Raw genomic sequence first — 20,339 nt, 5'->3', positions numbered from 1 at the left:
TGTTACTATATTAGTCGCACTATTTATCAAGATTTATACGCACATCGTTCGCGTTTATGAGGAAATGACTATCATTTCAGTTGGTAAAGATGTCGAAAGCAAAAGCATTGGAGATGTAAATAGTTTTTGTTGCATAATAGTGATGAACTTCTATTTGATTTGGCAACACAAGTCATCATATACCTATCGATTTTATTATCAGTATATCACAACTATTTTCAGTAATACCAGTCATACCCCCCCCCCCTTCCTTTCACACACGAAATGGAAGAATGAAAATTAAAATGCTGTTCTTTGATAATTGTTAAATATGTGAAAGCGGAATTATACAGAAAATATTTAGAAATTGACAAGTATATGTATGTCTACTACTGCAAATCTGTCTGCTGTCACGCGGAATCGGAGGCTTTCATTCATTTTTAAAAAATCATTTTATATGCGCTCTGATTGCTGAATAAGGTAAACAAGAAAATTTAAAACAAGCTATTAATCATAAACACAAGCACTCACCCAGAGAAAAAAAAATTGTCAATTCATTGTCGTACCTTTGTGACCTAAATTCAGACCAAATGTGATACTTGGCTGACCAAATTGTAAAGTCTATTGATCAATCCAGCAGGCAATTGAAAACTTTGCAAGTCATTTGTAATTCGCTGTAATATTTTACGATGTTAGTGACCGGTCAAGGGGGATGCTTACTCCTCCTAGACATCTGATCCCACCTCTGGTATATCCAGGGGTCCGTGTTCGCCATTCTCTCAAGTTTGTATTCTTTGTACGATTCATGAGATTGACTACTGTTCGTTATCTTTAATTATTAATTTGGCGTTCCAAAAACAAGGATTGTTGAAAGCTTTAGTATCTATACAGTTATAAATCCCAGTACATGCACATAATCCACTGATATTTTCTGCTGTTTTTGCCTTTGATATCTTTACAAATTGTAATGATAGCCATTCCTCATGAATGTCCTGCAGTTGTGATCAACGGGAGTTTGAATCTTGATAAACAAACCCTCCTGTATTTTCTAAAATGAAAAAATATTTCTTTATAGAGACTTGGTTAATTATATATCTGCGTTTATTACATATAAAGAAAGGCTTTTTTTTTTTTTAAATTTTCGTCTAAATTATCCAAAACATTAAGAATGTTTTACGAATTTCTTGAAGGTGTGCAGTGATCAAGTTAGCTACAATAATTTAACCCTATCCAATTGTTTTTACAAAATAAAAAATAAAAAAATAAAAAATCGGAGAGGGCTACATTATTGTGTCTATGATAAAGTCTGTCCAGAGGTACTTGTTAACATCAATGTGAAATGAAGCGTGGTAAAACTCACATCCTTTATATATAACGTGCATATCCAATACACAAACATAACACAAAAATCAACTAATATGGTAGATACAGAAAAATATGGCAGGCACTGATTATTTTCAAATATTTATGAATTAGTGTCATTAATGTATAAGCAAAACACAAATTTATTTGATCATTTATTCAGTAACTATATACAGTATATTCATACACACTTTGTCATCGATCTATTTACAAAACGGCACTTTAAATTGTACATAAGAGATAATGACTGAAAGATGTCCTGATCACAGTACTCCGGTATTCCAAGTTATTCAGACAAGTCTGCACACAGCAGTTTTTCACAGTTCTGTAGTCCTTGGTCTTTCGAACTTCATCCACAATATGTAAATAATGACAACCCATAGTTTGAACTGAAAAGATAAGAAAAATGTTAAATAAAATCGAAGTTTTGAATAAACGAATCTCATAGAACAAAGTTACTAGCATGGTTTTCGCTTATTCTAATTTTTTAAAAAGTATTTTATTTTAAAAGAATTTACGTAACGACATTTCATTTACACATACATTTTTCTTTGATACAATCTCGCCTCAGAATATCCATAATAACATTCTCCATCGGACAGTCTGGTTTCATGACCTGATAATTACAACAAAATAAACAGAAGAAAGCCTGAAATTTCAAAACCTACCAAAATATATTCTTTTAAATAATGTACTTTTTTTCTAAAGCTGCTCGGGAGTGGTTGTAAGTAATTAAATAAAAACCTAAACACCTCAGTCTGGTCAAATATATCTGTTTAGTATGTGTATCCAGCTACCAAGCATAGACCCGATGTAAAGTAGCTTTGGTGATATTTGCTACAACCAAACCTCAACAAGGAACGTTATACCTTTTATATACCGAGTAGTCTTAATTATGAGAATACTTAATTCTGCGCAAAAATATAAAATCGGAAATGTTATTCTTTGAAGGATTTAATACAAATTCTATTTTTAAAAAATGATAAATAAAACGAGATTCGCGAATTGACGCGAATATGAAGTATTTGAGAATTACAGGGGATTGACAGTATGCACCAATAAGTAAAATAAAAACTTCATTTAAAACGAAAACTGTGAAAACTTTTTATTTGGCAAACTTTTTAAAAACCGACGGCGGTTGACTTTAACTGTAGATTTTGATTTTAAAAATTTATATTTCATGAATTCAAATGACTCCGGTACAGACGCGGTCGTACAGCCACAAATTATAGGTAAATATACCTCGTACACCTGGTGTTGCTCTTTTGTAAAAATACAGCCTTCCTCTTCCAAAATAGTCAATACTTTTTGTAGCTGGAATTTGCTGTCTTCAGATGGCGCTAACTATGATTGAAAATAAAATAAAATCAATCAAATTACTATATAGTCATAAAAAGGAATACATGATGCCAAAAATACTTGGTACATTTTTAAAACTCGACGATGAACCTTCCTCAAACAATAATCTGGTTCTGGTATCAGGTGCAACTTGAAAGTCACACGATAGGTGGTTCTTTGATACCGTCGATTTCCCCTATCAATCTTATTTTGTGTCCACTAATGGCTTTGTTTCCTGCTGAGAGGACCGGGAAATAAAGATCATGCGGAGGATCAGATTGTCATTTAATACCAACATTTCTAATTTCTAGAGCACGGCGAAAAAAACCCGTATCTTTCTATATCCTTCCATAGTGAGTACACAAAATATTTCCTTACAATATCAAGGCTTATTATTCATAGTATCGAGTGACTTCCTGTACTTTTTATTGTGCTACGTGCAGCTGTACTGTTGAATCTTCGGTGAGAGAGATTTGCTTCAGAATTTGGGTTTACATTTAGAGACCACAATAGAGGACGCCGGGATGACCCTTAGGACAGACAGGATCCTGGTGACTGGTGGGGCGGGATTCCTGGGTCAGCACATCGTCAAAATGGTACAGGAGAGGGCGGACTACGTCAAAGAAATTCGTGTGTTGGATCTGAAACCATTCACCAAACAACTAGGTATGTTCCATAGTTCCTTTACAAGTATAAACACTTTCATTGTAATTGGACGGCTAAATTAAAAAAAACAACTGCAGGTTCTATTGGAGATTGCTTTAGCGCGATGATACCCTTTAATCTTCATCAATTGGAGTGCTGTTCCCTCGTACTCCTCTCCGTGTATTTATGTTTTAACCAGTTCTGACTATGTTCCACCCACTCACAACCTCCAAATTCATATTCTTCCACCAAGGGAACTAGCAAGGTTAATGGGTATGATTACATTTTCCACATTCGTAACTCTGATCTGTAGTGGAGAAGCGTAATTTTTAGAGTTACTTCCCTTGGATCTCGGATGGAGTGCGCGGTTGTCATTGACACCGTCTGGGATGCGGGCGTTTCCTCACCGGCCCTGGATCACTCTTTGACTTTCTGTCAAAACAGACGGACGTGTAGGAGTTTATCTCCAGACATGTTTATGAATTGTACTGATTTTAACTGAATCACTTTTTCTAGTTTCGACCAATTTTAAGGGTGTTGCTAAAACCTAAAACGCGGAACGGAAAACGGAACGTAACATGGAAAAGAAGATGATTAATGTAGCTAAGATAACATCAAAATTCGGATGAAAATATTTTGTTATGATTAAATCGAAATTTGTGGATTTTTTTTTACAAGCGATAACACAAATTTTATCTTAAAGCTGTATGACCCGATGTTCATGTATTATTTTTGTACATAATTACTTTAAAGCAGATTAATTACTTTATAAAGTTATTAACTTTCCCTTAATTACATGCGTGGAAACATCTGCATGTAAAAGAAAACAGTGGGAATATTATTTGTAAAGTAAATATAGTGTGGTACATATATAAATCACCCCAGTGTTAGACGTCTATAAATAGACCCACGCGCATCAGGGGAATCCCAACATGATGTACTAACTCATACGCAACTGTCTAGTTTTAAGGCTGAAAGAGCGTAAAACAACGAATTACTAAGAGGTATTTCATATTTTTATTTCTATTAAACTTATGGCACGGTACTGTTGTAACAAAATACACAGCTTTACAAAGATAAGACCACAGATGATCTGAAAGTTTGAACTGGTCACGTGGCTGTCACTTGAAATGGCAGAGTGACGCGGTTATTTGTAAACATCGATTTAAAATCAAACAAGAGGTACTGTGAGCAATGCTCACTAAGAATACCCCCCGCTTACCCCGATCTCCCAAAGGGTGTTGTTAATAGGTATAAATTACCTCTTTCCTGAGTGTAAAAATATGGTATGCCTTTGTAGAAGAAAATGGAAGATATAGTCCGAACACAAATCCATGGCATAAACCTATAATTTTGACCTTGAGATCAAAGGTCAAGGTCATAAAGAGGTCATGAATGTACACGACACATAGTCTCATGGTGATACACCCATGTCTTATGGTATGACTATGTCAAAACCATATAATCAATTTTGACCTTGAGGTCAAAGTTCAACGTCATATAGAGGTCATGAAGGTTCCCGACGCATCATCTCATGGTGATACACTCATGTGTCAAATATGGTATGCCTATGTCAAAGAATAAAGAAGTCATGGCCCTGACACGAATCCGTTGTAAAAACCTTTAATTTTAACCTTGAGGTCAAGGTCATATGGAGGTCATGAAGGTACATGACACATCATCTCATGGTGATACACTCATGTGTCAAATATGGTATGCCTATGTCAAAAAACAAAGAAGTTATGGCCCGGACACGAATCCATGGTAAAAAACCTTTAATTTTGACCTTAAGGTCAAGGGTCATATAGAGGTCATGAAGGTACTCGACACATCGTCTCATGGTGATCCACCTGTGTGCCCAATATGGTATGCCTAAGTCAAAGAACAAAGAAGTTATGGCCCGGACACGAATCTGCACAGACAGACAGACGGACTCACGGACAGAGTGATTCCTATATACCCCCCTGAACTTCGTTCGGGGGTGTATAATAATTTTGGTTAAAACAGGTGAAATAATGTATGTCATACAGCCTCATAACTACATACGTGCGATGATTTAATAGCGTTTTTACGAGATGGAAAAAAATATTGTAATTCGGACCATAAAGGTTTAAAATTCTACATCGAAGTTAAACGTTTGTATAAGAATTTACAAAGCGTTTTAAAAGAATTTTGAAATGTCAACATTTACAGATGTGTTAGGGATCAGCTACACCTATGGGTAAAGAATGGAAAGAACACGTACTTTATACCCCTCTCTCTGTAATTTCTGCTTCCCTTGTTCATGATAAACCTTTTATTTAGCAAAATGCTGACCTCCTCAAAACATTATTACATACAATATTTTCCGTTCCGTTCCGTCTTCCGTTTCGCGTTTTAGCAACACCCCAATTTTAAAAGCATAGGCCTACAACTACAAGGCAAATATTTATAGCTCTATTATAGTCACTACGTTCCTCTCTCTAATTTGTTAATTTATTAATTAACTTGTAAAGATTTTCCAAATCTATCTATTTAATGTGAATAAATTTGCCTACTATATCTTCAACCTTTACTATTGTTTTGTTGTGTTTAATAAATCATTAGTCTTAGTATCTCGTGAAAATCCGGGAAGAAAGTGTTACAGATCATTCATTTTTCGTCAGTATTTAATATGACAGATTCCCGTGGGGATCCAGGTTAGAATAGGTCCTCAGTACCCCTTGCTTGTCGTAAGAGGCGACTAAATGGGGCGGTACTTCGGATGAGACCGTAAAAACCGAGGCCCCGTGTCACAGCAGGTGTGGCACAATAAAGATCCCTCCCTGCTCAAAGGCCGTAAGCGTCGAGCATAGGCCTAAATTTGAAGCCCTTCACCGGACTTGGTGACGCCTCCATGTGGGTGAGATATTCTCGAGCAATATTTAATCAATCAATCAATATGACAGATCTTTTGTTTTGTTCCAGAGTACGAGGACAAGGTTCCTTTGACAAGCATGGTTGGCTCTGTCACGGACTATAGCGTGGTAGAGGAAGCGTGTCGGAAAGCGTCCAGCGTGTTCCACGTGGCAGGCCTCATCAGCTTTGGGACCTCACCAGACGTTGAGGCAATGTTTGAGATTAACGTCATGGGTGAATTTATAATATGGGTGCATTTGTCGATTTAAATTGTACTGTATATTCAACTTCATCCAGAAAATTCAAATTCGCGACATGACACAAGTACATGTACTTCTATCAGACCATCTTACAAATGAGCATATCCCAAACGCAAATGTTTTAACTTAGCTAGACATGTCAGTCCATGAAAATTCCAATCAGTTACGAATAGAACTTAGAAGATATAACTTAATACAAATACTCAATACACAGATTTCTTTCTTTCCGATATATAGGGACGAAGAAAATAATCCAGGCGTGCGTGGAATGCGGTGTTCAGAGACTGGTATTGTGTAGTTCTGTCGACGTCGTTATCGGGTTTGACGACATCAGAAATGGTTGTGAGCAGACGACAGGAAAACCGGATACCTTTCTATTCCCTGGATACCCGGAGACAAAATACATGCAAGAATGCATGATATTACAGGCCAATGGTGGACTTACTGTTAATGGTGGGTTCGACATCTGTAAACTAAACGAGGTGTCGCTCAGGGCCGTAGCAGTGAGGGTTCTTTAACGTGCTTATGCCTGGCGCGAAACGGGACTTCCGTTTTCAAGGTCATATATGAGAGACCCGTGACTCTCATTTCTGAATGCCGAGCGTTTGGCGAAAGATCAATAGCCACCCATGTTTACGTCCTAGGTTTGATGTGGTCATAGCACGAGTGGGACTCGAACCCACGACCTACTGACTAAACAATCTAAAAGACGCTGTTCGAGAGAGCTATGTTTGGATGAACATTAAAGAACCCGTGTTAATTAAGTGCATTTACATCTTTTATAATTGTTGAAATCGATACCATATATGTTTGGTTTTTTCACAGGTGATACACTTGCTACAGTCTCTCTGAGAGCCAATGTGATGTACGGTGAAGGTGACCAATATTATGTTGCCAACGGACTGCGCTCAGCGCAAAGCAACACAGGGACACTTGTACAAGTGGGCGGTGGAAAAAATCTGTTTCAACAGTGCTATGCTGGAAACGCCGCCTGGGCATTTGTTTGTGCTGACAATGCCTTGAAATCAGATAAATCCCTTGGAGGTCAAGCATTCTTCATACCAGACGACACCCCACTATCGAATTCTTTTGAATTCATGAAACCATTCTTAGAAAGCAGAGAGATGGGGCTGTCTTCCTACAGGATTCCATTCGCCGTGGTCTACTGGCCGCTGGTCATTTTTGAATTCATATTGAAGCTTATTTCGCCAATAGTGAGAATCAATTTTCAAACGGCATCGTGCAGTGTCAAGTATATAAACATGAACCTTTACTTCAAAAGAGACAAAGCAGAAAAATATTTGGACTACAGGCCCGTCTTTTCTCCTAGCGAGGCCATGAAAATGTCACTCAAATTTTATAAGCATATGAAGCTATGAAATTAATATAAACTGAGGATTGTATTGGATTGCAAGATACGTTTTGCTGGAGTGAAGTAACATGGAAAATTATGTAACCCTATTCTATCATATGACAATTTGATAAAACTCAGACCATTTGATTTGCTCTCTATTTATAGCTTTCTCGGTTCACTATGGTATTTCCACTTGCTCAACAACAAGCGTAAATGTCATGGGGGACTGAAGATGGATTTGAAGTATCAAATCGAGAATGACTTTTAATCAGATTATGGAAGAGTACTGTAGGTTACTTTAAATTTGCTCCAAGTTATTTTCAGGTTTCTTGCTTAAATTCATATTTAGGAGGTTTTAAATAAATGTTATAACTAGTGTATTTGATATTCACTAGTTTTTAATTTCAGGGTTTAAGGATAAGCAGGGCAGTGGCATGAAAAACATATTTGTCAATGAATTATTCTCATATACTTGGTGAAATCCTTCATTACATTTTTCATTATAGGGAGCATGAAAGAATTACATCCCTTGAAAATCAGTGAGCACTGATTAACATTGCATCATGGTCCTGTTAACAGGCTGTCCAGCATTCTCTGACAAAAACTAAGGGCTAATTTTAGGGCTAAAATTACGAAAATTTAGGGTTAAAATAAGGAATTTCATAACTAAATTAGGGCAGTTTTAGACATTTTTAAAATGGTCTTACTTTCGAAATTTTGACAATAAAGAAACACAAAAAATACTCTCCATGCAAAAAGGGCATCTTCCAGCTATCATTGGTTATAACCTTAATACACGTAGTCGCATCTTTGTTACAAAGTCACAAGCAATAAACAGCTTGACAAATCGATTCACTGGTCACATTTACAATTGTAGTTTGAATGCATTTTCAAAATTGCTAGAATAGAAACGTATTTTTAAAAAAAAAAATGGATTTGACAGGGAAAATGAGGGCTTTTTTAAAAAGGATTTCCCCTTGAATTTAACATTTTTTAAGGAATTTTAGCAAAACTAAAAAAAAAAAAAATTTGAATTTTTTAAAGGAATTTTAGAGACCGCCTGTACAATTAAACATTCCCTAAAATTAATTTTCCTCTGAAATTTATACAAGCTTAAAAGAATGGATAACCTTCCAACAACTTTTCAACACTTTTAGTAGATTCTGTAGTTTAGACAAAAATAGTCGATGATATACAATATTTACTACACACAACCACATTTTCACCATTGTTTTTGACAAATTTACCTGATTTTATGAAATGTCAATTATTTCTTTCACAAGAATTATTTCTTTCAAAACACACAAAATAAAATGTTTTCTACATGCATGTCTTTAACATGGCATGGCAGTAAGAAGTACCCAAGCTGAGTTCAATATTGAACTAGGTGACATTAAGGTGGGTCCTTAGTCCTGGATTTTTGGGGTCTAGGTATCATTCTTTTGTTTGGAATCAATAAATTAACATTCAGAGTAATGAAAAAAGGCAAAACAGTTAAGGATTTCCATATTAATTTCCATTACATACACCACTAAAGTCATGTACCCCGATGTAGATTTTTATGAAATTCATTGGAAACAGTTATTTGTTGTTATTTTAATATAAAAACAACAAAATATTTTTTAAATTGCATTTATTTATTGGGAAACATGTCAATAACTAAAACACATGTCATTTTCAATATGTTCATCAAGTTTTAGAATAATATGTGCAAAATTATTGAATTAGCGTTATTCTCCAAAATGTTAAAAAACAAACAAATGTGGATGCATTTTCTTTATAGCATGGTTTACATATTATTTTTTCTGTTTATATTAGTAAAGTTACATCTGTTATAGTTATTTATGGGGGAAAATCCATACCTTTCCTTAATAATTTCAAATCTATAGCTTCCAGATTATGTATACCCCCATAAAAAACTGAAGTCTGGCACCATACAGCTGAGCTATTTAAAATCACTCGGGATTAAAATTTTATGTAATTTCATGAAAAGACAGATAATGATTCCTTATCACCTTGGTAAAATGTTTGTCAAAAATAAAGGAAATCTATTGCATTATGGACTTGATAAATAATTTAACAGAGTTATTGTCCTTAGATTCAATATTTTGAAACATATCATTGACTATTCAAATATAACCAAGACTTTTGAAATATTTTATGGCTAACAAGACTTTGTACAATGACTATTGAAAAAGATTCCAACAAAATTTATGTTCCTGTCATTAAATCATTGACTTTGTAAAATCCTATGACGTCACAGGAGTGTGGAACTACGTTAAACTCTGTGTATTCTCCACTACTTTTAACTTCGTCTTATCATCATATTATGTACTTAAATAATACTTGCAATGTTTATCAATTTAATATTTAAAAATTTAAAAGAACTATACAAATAAAATATTTAATTCTGAATATTTCATCCAAGCTGAAAGAAAATGATGGAGAAATTAAGGAACACCCCCCCCCCCCTCCCCACCACCACCACCAAGCCACAGCAATTTTCTAATTAGTTCAGGAATGAGAGCCTTACTACTATATAACATCACAATGTACCCAGCTGGTAAAATGTTCGCCTTCTAAACAGCATAACATACTAATAGATTAGTAGGCTATGATGTCATAGCTAGTACAATGAATGCTGTGTCGTGTTATGATATATTTCAATCGCATGATCAGTGTCCTGTCTTATCCTTAAGTCTACAGTAAAAGTTGTGAAAATTCAAACTACAGCATAACTAATGTTGTTTTTAGAGCAGTACGTGTATTTATGAGTGGACTGTAGTGCATTTTCACGTCCATTTTGCATGACTGACAAACAATTTTAGAATACTCAAAATTAAAACATCTTTATTACCTTATTCCAGAGTTCAGTCACCGCTGGCAGAGTATGAATATGGTTATATTTTATTTCATCTGGTTGTTGCTCCTCAATATATGTCAACAGTATTCTCTTTAATTCAGGGACAATCTGTTGGGGGAAAAAGTCAAAATATCTTGCTCAATGTTCAGAACAACATTTGTAGAATGTGCGGTCTGTTGTGATCTTTCAAGAACACACCATACATGTAATCTAAACAACTATACCAGCATTTCTTTGTCCACATAAAAAAAAACTTAGGCCAGGATCCTTGAAATTTGGAAACTAGCAACATTTTATCTAAAATGCTAAATGCACAAAAACATATCAAACACTTTCAGGTAAGAAAGTATAAACATATCAAACACTATCAGGTAGGAAATAATAAACATATCAAACACTATCAGGTAGGAAAGTATAAACATATCAAACACTATCAGGTAGGAAATAATAAACATATCAAACACTATCAGGTAGGAAATGTTAAACATATCAAACACTATCAGGTAGGAAATGGTAAACAATCATTAGGTAAGTATTCCTTGCCTACAAAGAATCTTCTTTCCCAGCAAAGAGAAGATCCTTTTCCAGCATAGAGTCTCACAGCGATTGGAAAAGATCTCATTTTAATTAAAATAATACTTGAGCACTATTTCTTAATATTTAGGCATTTTAACCATTGCATATCTTGACCGCTTTATGACATTGAAAATTAATAAAATACAAAGTTATGAATCTGTATTAACTGACCTCTGCATGACCCCCTCTGTCCGTGTGTCCGGATACATCTTGGAGCTCCTCTGCCACTTTCTTTGGTAAAGTGTCTACATCATAAAGTGTTCTGTACAGCACAGGAAGTTCAGACATTCTCACAACTTCCATATTAGGATCTTCCAGTTTATCTTACTGATATGAAGGAATTCTACAGCATATTTGCTCACCCTTATTAATCACATGGAACCAGAAGCACTGAAAACATTGACTCTATGTGTACTTCATTAATACATTTGTAATGATAATATTCTATAGCTAAATTGATAATACTGCAATGTATTAGATAATGAATTTTGTTTTCAGTTCAAAACCACAGTAACTTCAAATGATGAAATACTGCTCAAAGATTGGACGCAAGATACAATAATATGGCTTTATATGGGGGTTGATTCTTCCATTGAGCAAGTAATGATTCTTGCCTTCATGGCTTCAACAGTTATTTGAATCATCACATGTTTAATCAAGGTATCACCTCATACACTAAAAAGCTATTTCTTGATATTTTGGCATCAAAATACCCCCCCCCCCCTCACACACACAGAAGCACTGAAAAGGCCACGACACTGCAGGTTATTTAAACCTTGAATTTTCTACGCAACCCACATCTTTATTCAAGAGACATATTACATAAATGAATATCACATTCTACAAACTACGAAAAAGCAAAAAACATTAATAATCTACATCGCTAATAAATATGATATACTATTGTGAGCTTCTATGTTGTAATATTTTTATTTTCAATGTTTTTGCAGTTGATATCTTTTCAAATTGTAATGGTGGGCATTTCCTCATGAATGTGGTGCAGTTGTAAACAATGTGCGTATGAATACAGAGCTACTTAATAAATATATAGTATGTCTAGTTTAATGGCTGGGATTCTGAAAGAATTGAAATCAAAATGAGAAATAATAAGAAATGAATTTCATTTTTGAAAATACATGAGGGTATGAACTGAAGCGCTTGCTTTATGTGGTTTCCGAATATAAAATTCGTGAAACACCCCAACATATTTTCAAAACCGAAATTTAATTCCTAAATATACTGATAGTATTATATCAGCCATCTCTTTATTCAAAGCAATAGAACATACCCAAATACATATTATGTCCAATGGTAAATCAATGGCATTGTTTTTTAAATAAAGTGCACCGCCACGGCACATGATACGCCCGTCACCTATTGTTAACATGAACATATCACCATGAAGAGATAGGTATGCATGGAACCAAATGTCAACCTTCCTTTAAGAATCTTACCCACTTTATGGCCTCATGTGACATTGCTTCAAATATTGATAATGTAAGCTTGATTTTTAAAAGGATATAAAAACATTTTCCCAAATGTTTTCAATGAAATGATTAAAGTGCAAGATAGCCCTTTATCCAAGCAAACAACTTACAATAAATGGGAGTACTCAAAAAGGTTGATTTATTCAACATATCAAAAAATACATATATCAGTATCTGCCTTTGTCAAATCTTCAAGTATAAAAGTAAAATATGCATGGTGATGTCAATATAAATAAATATAGATTAAAAACGGTTATTTCAAACACTGGTGCATCTCCTATGGTGTAGTTATTAATTAGAAAAAAATAATACATCATATATTTCTCAACTGGTTGTCTTAGTCATTATGTTTATTCTTAGACTGTAAAACTGTCTTCTTAGTGAGACATGACAATCTGCACCTTGTTGTTGAGATATGAAATAAAAATATATTTTACAATATCATATTAATTCTTAAACTTTATACCAAATTAACTTTCAAAGTAATGGCTACCAATTAGAACTGTTCTAAAATTTGACAGATCAATTAGAAGGCCAGATTCCTCTGCCCAATTCCCGATTGCAAGAGATATAGATAGCACCTCCTTGATCAGATTGCTGTAACAGAAATCTTCTAAACTCATTAATTAATCTGTAATTTGACAGAATGCAATTTTTCTGTTAGCAAAATGCCTCCTGAATTGCTTGATAATTACACCCATGGGACAAGGGAAATTTCTCTTGTTACTGACACAAAAGAAATAATTTGTTTGTTATATACTGCTGTATAGTACAGTGTATATAATGAAGAATGTGTAGTTTCTTGAATTAACATTTTTTAATATGGTTATTGCAATACTATTTCATCTGTTCAGATTTACACAAATGCCCAATCTGCAGCTTTGTTCATTGTATATCTTTTTTCTGAACAATGCCACAGCCATAACAAAACATCAAAATACTAATCATTAAAATAGGCCTTTATACATATTGCAACCATTTGTTGTCTTAGTGAGAAATGATACTCTGCATATAGGTTGCTGAGAAAAAAAATTAAAAATTATATAGTACAATGTCAAATTAATTTTGAAAATAAAGACTAACCACAACAAACAAATTCACTTTCACAAATAATTTCTGGTATATCTGCAATTAAGAGGCTAAGATCTCTCTGCCCAATTCCCTAGAGATAAAGATAACACCTGCTTGATCATGTTGATCAGAGATGCTCTACACAAAACTCATTAATTAGTCTTGTCAAAATGCCCTTTGCATGCTACTCCCATGGGACAAGTGGAATTTCTCATGTTATTGTTAGAAACAAAGGAAACATTACATAGGCTAAAAAAAGCTGTACAGTATATCATAAAAAAAATATGTGTTTTCTTGATGTAACATTTTTGAATGAGGTTTTCTACAAAACTCTTATATGAGTAGGGATTGTACCAATTATAACATACTTTTTTCAAAAAATCACTTCAACTAAATGTCACAGTGACCTTAAAGTACAGTGCGACACACCTTCTACCTAAGATGCATAAGTTGACCAAGTTTCATGATTCTAGATCAAATAGTTTTCAAGTTATGAGCCGGACAGGGTTTTACCATATTTGGCCATATCTTCTTAATTAAAAGTCACAGCGACCTGGTTTTAATGTGCGACACACCTTCTACCCAAGATGTATCTACAGACAAAGTTTGATTATTCTAGGCCTTATAGTATTTAAGTTATGAGCCGGACACGAAAAAGCTAACAGACGGACGGACGGACATGAAGGCCATAACATAATACGGCCCGTCTTAAGACGGGCGTATAAAAACTAAAATGTATTACTTCAAAATAACATTTGCATGGTGAGAATTTGCTTATGCTAAATGTTGATTCTGAATGTGCAATAAATGTCATGAATAAGGATACTATGATGTAATGCTACCACTTCTCGCTCCTCACGGAAAATCTTTATTTTTCCCCTGACATGAATTAGGTCTCCAAGGTTATAGCCCTCATTCTTTTTATTCTCCGATATCATCATCGCCGACATCTTCTCTTTCAAAACTTTTGGTAGACTGCTTCTTTCTTTCACTACACTTTCAATTTCTAGCAATGAATAAAATTCAGGGCCAAGTTTCACAAAAGAACTTGCATGTACGACTAAGACCAATACCTTCTTTTGCAATTCATTTTATTCTTTACATTGACTGATTTTAATGTGAATAAGAATTTAGTTATGAAATTTATGTAAGTAGTAGTTAATTAAGTTGACGAGTTTTTAGACCTATATAACATTTTTAGTCTTAGACGTAAGATATTTTGTAAAACAGGGCCCTGAACAATGTGTACACATGTCCTGTATACATAAATATTTCGGTCAAAACTTAACCTATGCATGGGCCATTGACTATCTGCTGCAATCAGAAATTAGCGATGTTGGTATTTTGATATACAATGTACATGTATATTTGATATTTTTGATTAGCAAAAACCATGAATAAGTGCACATGAGACTACACCAATGGCAGGTATAATAAAACTGCTGCAAATATCATTTACACATACAATACACGATCTGATCATTTCTAAAATTGCACAATGTTTTCCATACTTTACCTTCCGATCTATGTTCAGATATTCTGCTTTTCCAACAGCAACATGTAATGACACCTGTTCCATCATCAACTTGAAAAAAAAACCCCCACCTTCCATTACTTTCAATCAAGGACTTTATGTGACAGATTCCTTCCAATTGCACGAAATTTGTCAATAAATATCAAAATTTGTTGAAGTAAAGTCAATGATTAACCCTTTTGTTTACAATGTATGTGTATACTATTAGTTGCAGTGTGATACAGATCAATTGTTACAACATACTGAAAAGTGTTTACAAGTAGATGTTTCTGAAAATTTAATTTTTGTGAATTGTGTAGAGTTTTCATAATATTTTACTCATAAGCAAAACTGAAGCAAAGAAAAAAATTGTTTGTCAATGAATTTTTCTTACACTTGGTGAAATTTTATGATAGGGGACCCTTAATAAAAATTTACAAATCATGTGGGATTTCGGGTCTGAAATCTGAATAGAGAGTTACGAATAAGGAAGAGTTACACCCCACCCCCTGAAAATCAAAAGTAAAATTGATTGACATGACATCATGGTCACATAAATATGAAAAATAAATTTCAGTTTTGAAAATACAGTACATGAGGTTATGAGCTGTGATGCTTCACGTTTACATACTTTCTATGAAGCGGTAACGTGCTTCATGAAGTATGCCGACGTGAAATGTCACAGTTCCTACCCTCATGCATTTTCAAAAAATTAAATTATTTTCTTAAATAAATCCAAATTGTGTGCAGAAAAAATTGCACCATAAATCAGAGGCAGGAGAATACTGTAATTCAACAGCTATGAAAGATGCTGATTATAAGACAAATACTCAAAATTTTTAAACACAAAAAATTGGCACATGTAACTCAAGGCCTTTTATGGAACAGCTTTTATAATGACTACCCTTCATCATATTACCAATCTGTACTACTCATCACCAACCAAAGCAAATGTTGATCATCCCCTTTGAATATCAACTCATTATCAGTACCTTCATACAACAGAATTTTTAAGTAAGAAATACACGTTAAAATCGAACAGGCCTCATGTCAGATAACACTGTATGAGCTGGTAAATGTCTACTAAAGAGTTATCTTCCCTTGTTGTACATTGATCAGAGTATTAATGAGAGAAATATTTTCATGTTTAATTGTTAATTCTTTACAAACCATGGATTGTATTGTTTCAGTTACATGAGTATTTAATTATGAATAAAGAATGTATTACCTGCATAAACATAGCACTTCATGTTTTCATGCCTTTTCACCACCACTCCAATGATATCCACCTTATAAACCGGATGTGTTTTATACAAATACATTCCTAAAACAAAATATTGTCAATGTTAATTCATATCATCAATCTGTTTGGGGCTGTCACTGAAGCACATTGTAAAGGATGCCATTCAAATTAACGTTAGTGCTCCTCCTATTGCAAGAAAAGACTTCCATCTGATGGAGCTAGTTCATTCCAAAATCTATTTAGAAAATGGTTAATTCAGAAAACAATCAGAAACATTTTGTTTGCTTTCCCTCCTTACCACTTTCTGTTGCAACAATTATCACTTCTGTAATTTGAAATTTCCTAATGGACCTTGCCAGCTCTAAAAGTCACTTTACAAGTAAAATTGTAAGTAATGAATTCAAAAGTGATATATGTACATTCTTATAATCTAGTGTCGAATAATCGGGAAAATTTCATAACTGATAATAATCGGAAGAACTGCATCCATCAATGATCGATATCTACATGTAGTAAATAAATATTTATTGTTTTGGGGGTTATTTCTTTTTGGTTGTAAGGATATGTGCAACATACACACATCTAGGTATTAGCCAAATAACGAGGAATGAAATGTGTTTTCTCTAGCCACGAATCCAGAAAGAAAGAAAAAATCCAGACAATTGACTTGGTTTTCCCTGGGTTGGGATATACGTTTACATATCAATTATCAACTAATCCCAGATTCCCGCTTTCATATCGTGATATGTGTATGGGAGATTCAAAGCGGACTCCATATTGAAAAGTTGGAATTCAGCAACACCAGGTAGTCTCGCTGCTGTGCCTACCTTTTACAACTTTTTCGTGGATCTAGATACGATTCGGTTATCAGATGAGTATTCTTCAAGTTAATCATGACTACTTTGATGTCGATTGGAATTTTGTGTATTTGTGTGCTGACGTCATGCGCAAAAAAATTGAATGGCCAGGAAGCAACATAAGACAAAGTGATGCTTCATTTGTCGGTGATAAAGCTTTAAATTGCAATATCATCATATTAGTCATGGTTAACTTGTAGAATAAGCATCCGATAACTGAATCCTCGCATCTTGGAAGGTAAACCCATGAAATAAAGCTGTAAAAGGTAGGCAATGCAGCGACACTAGCTGATTCATTAAAAAAGAACCCAAAGCATTTCCAGGGCCGGAGCTCTCCCTATAGTTAACACGTATATACATGTTTAAAAGGAAAATATAAAAAACTAATGAAAAATTAAACCATACCTATGGAACTTGAAAATTTTGGTCCCAATGGCGTCGATTCGAATACTATCACATGGACATGTATATCTCGTGTACCCAAGTTCACGTTATTCTGAGATGTTACATAAAATCCATAAAAGCATGTAAATCTTATTTTCTTAGTCATAATTACTCCTCGATTAAAAACGCGAATTGTACGTTTCCTATGTTTGTGTATAAAATTTACTAAACACCGACGCTGAATATGACGTCACAATGCACTGTTTACATCAGCTGCATAGCGTTTCCTGCGTTCAATGAATAGGCGGATCAAAAATGTCTAAAGTTAGAATACTTTGATTGAGTTCTGATTAGTTCATTAGGTGCTAATATTTCGGGGTATTTTTTGTCCTGTTATGGACCTAGATACTAATGCCAATATTTTTTGCTTCGCCCTCAAACACGGTCACGCCATAAGACATATTAGAGGGTGGAGCTTTCCCTATAGGTAACACGTATATATGTTTAAAAGGAAAATATAGAAAACTAGTGAAAAATTAAACCATACCTATGGAACTTGAAAATTTTGGTCCCAATGGCGTCGATTCGAATACTATCGCATGAACATGTATATCTCCATTTTGAATCTCGTGTACCCAAGTTCACGTCGTTTTGAGATATGTTACATAAAATCCGTAAAAGCATGTAAATCTTATTTTCTTAATCATATAGGCCCTATAATCACTCCTGGTCTCAAGTAACGTAATTGTACCTTGTCCCCTCCTATATTTATGAATTTGCTAAAACACCGACATTGAATACGACGTCACAATGCACTGTTTACATCAGTTGCATATGTGGTAGAGCATCCTTACCCGTCTGGAATAATAAAATGTTTAATTTATATTACTACATGTTCAGTGTTTTTTTAATTTTACGATAAATAATATCAGCTTAATATATGCAATAAATACACAAACAGGTTTCCATAGTTGGTATAAACAACTTTTAATATTTGAGTATTTCACTTATGGCCAGCTATAGTTTAGGTTGGTTACAGATTGTTTTTCATGGTTCATCAGTTCGTTTCTTAATTATTGGTCACATGACAGTTCTTGGTGAGTGTAAGATTCAGTTTGAATTTAGAAATTTAATTGGGCAGTTGTGTCATACTTTAGTTAAAAACTTTGGACATTTGGACTACAAACTACAATCTACTAATCAGATATACTCCAGACCTACATGTTACTTAGATCCATCCGGATTCTAATACCACATATTTGAATCTTTTGGATGATATTTATTGGATAACATTTGGATGATCTGTGAATGATGTTATTCTGATCGATTGTGATATAAATAAACCTTGTGACCGGTATGCTTGTTGGAGTTATCACCCGGTAACACATATAGTTTCCCATGTTCAATGAATAGGTGAATCAAAAATGTCTAAAGTTAGAATACTTTGATTTAGCTCTGTCCTTACATGTTGAATAGGTGCTACCCTAAGGATATTCTTTGTCCTGTTATGGATCTACATACTAATGCTAATACTTTTTGCTTCGCCCTCAAACACGGTCACGCCGTAAAGCATATTATTCTAGCAAAAATCTTAAAGATCTTGAGTACCACGAGAAGAGAGAACCTGTATCTGATACAACGAGAAGGGCGTTTCTTTTCAATAAGTTTTCATTCTGTCTGACAAATTAACTTTTCTACAGCTAGATCATATGTCTATTCTTTACAAACCTGGAATGGCATTACAAGGTTCTAATCTGATAATGTCCTGGATATACATCTTGTTGAACGTATGGAAACTAAAATCCAAACCGTAGAGACTAACTGGGATTCGAGTACGTGTGGATTCGTTTTTATCACTTTCATCTACTTCCATATTTGCGCTATCCATTCTCCTATCAAATAATGCAATGGGTAAAAAAGAATTAAAGCAACATTAGCATATAAAGTGTCGCTTATCCCAATATTCCCTACAGATGATATTCATTATGATTATCTTATATTGAACTTCGCGGTAAACCATCAAATAGGATATTTTAAAGTCTTTGAAAAAGAGAAAACCTATATACTGTTGTTACAATATTCCGGTAAAACTGTATGATTTGACAGTGTTACTGTTGGGGCGAGCCACAGGGGCATGCTCCCGTTTAAAAAAAAATATTGTAAACAATACCATATATTAAAATATAGTATATATTATTGTTTACAATATTTTTATAAACGTCAGCAAGCTCCAGTAGGCGAACACAGCTACTTCATAATACAGTTATTGACTGGATTCGAGTTGTTTTGTTTGTTTCGAGGACGGATCTGTTGTCCGATACCTTAATTGTTAAAATTAGCGACATATCGACTTATTTAGAATTTACAAAACGTTTCTGTAGTATCGCTATTCAAAGAGACTTCCATAATTATGACTTTTATCTCGATAACGACTTTTTAAAATCTTGTTGATCATGTATACGACTTTTAAGTCCTATTTACGACATGACTTTTATTTCAAAACCATTCGAAGAGATTCTCCAGAAATCAA

General features: G+C 34.2%; 2 protein-coding genes across 2 annotated transcripts; one reads left to right on the top strand and one right to left on the bottom strand.

Annotated features, from left to right (window-relative positions):
* Positions 1 to 1,483: 1,483 nt before the first annotated feature.
* On the bottom strand, positions 1,484 to 20,111 carry LOC125659717 (CST complex subunit STN1-like). The gene is made up of 9 exons (XM_048891489.2): positions 19,538 to 20,111; positions 16,554 to 16,649; positions 15,329 to 15,397; positions 14,639 to 14,818; positions 11,426 to 11,577; positions 10,673 to 10,786; positions 2,584 to 2,685; positions 1,885 to 1,957; positions 1,484 to 1,730 (listed from the first exon to the last, which is right to left on the bottom strand). The coding sequence occupies exons 1-9, from the start codon at positions 19,695 to 19,697 to the stop codon at positions 1,564 to 1,566; spliced, it is 1,113 nt and encodes a 370-aa protein (XP_048747446.2). The 5' UTR covers positions 19,698 to 20,111; the 3' UTR covers positions 1,484 to 1,563.
* On the top strand, positions 3,078 to 7,962 carry LOC125659727 (3 beta-hydroxysteroid dehydrogenase/Delta 5-->4-isomerase type 1-like). Its single transcript, XM_048891499.2, has 4 exons — positions 3,078 to 3,345; positions 6,271 to 6,435; positions 6,699 to 6,914; positions 7,287 to 7,962. The coding sequence occupies exons 1-4, from the start codon at positions 3,204 to 3,206 to the stop codon at positions 7,838 to 7,840; spliced, it is 1,077 nt and encodes a 358-aa protein (XP_048747456.2). The 5' UTR covers positions 3,078 to 3,203; the 3' UTR covers positions 7,841 to 7,962.
* Positions 20,112 to 20,339: the final 228 nt, after the last annotated feature.

This window comes from Ostrea edulis, chromosome 1 (assembly GCF_947568905.1).
Source record: "Ostrea edulis chromosome 1, xbOstEdul1.1, whole genome shotgun sequence".
NCBI classification, from domain to species: domain Eukaryota; kingdom Metazoa; phylum Mollusca; class Bivalvia; order Ostreida; family Ostreidae; genus Ostrea; species Ostrea edulis.
This window is presented reverse-complemented; position numbering and strand designations above follow the sequence as displayed.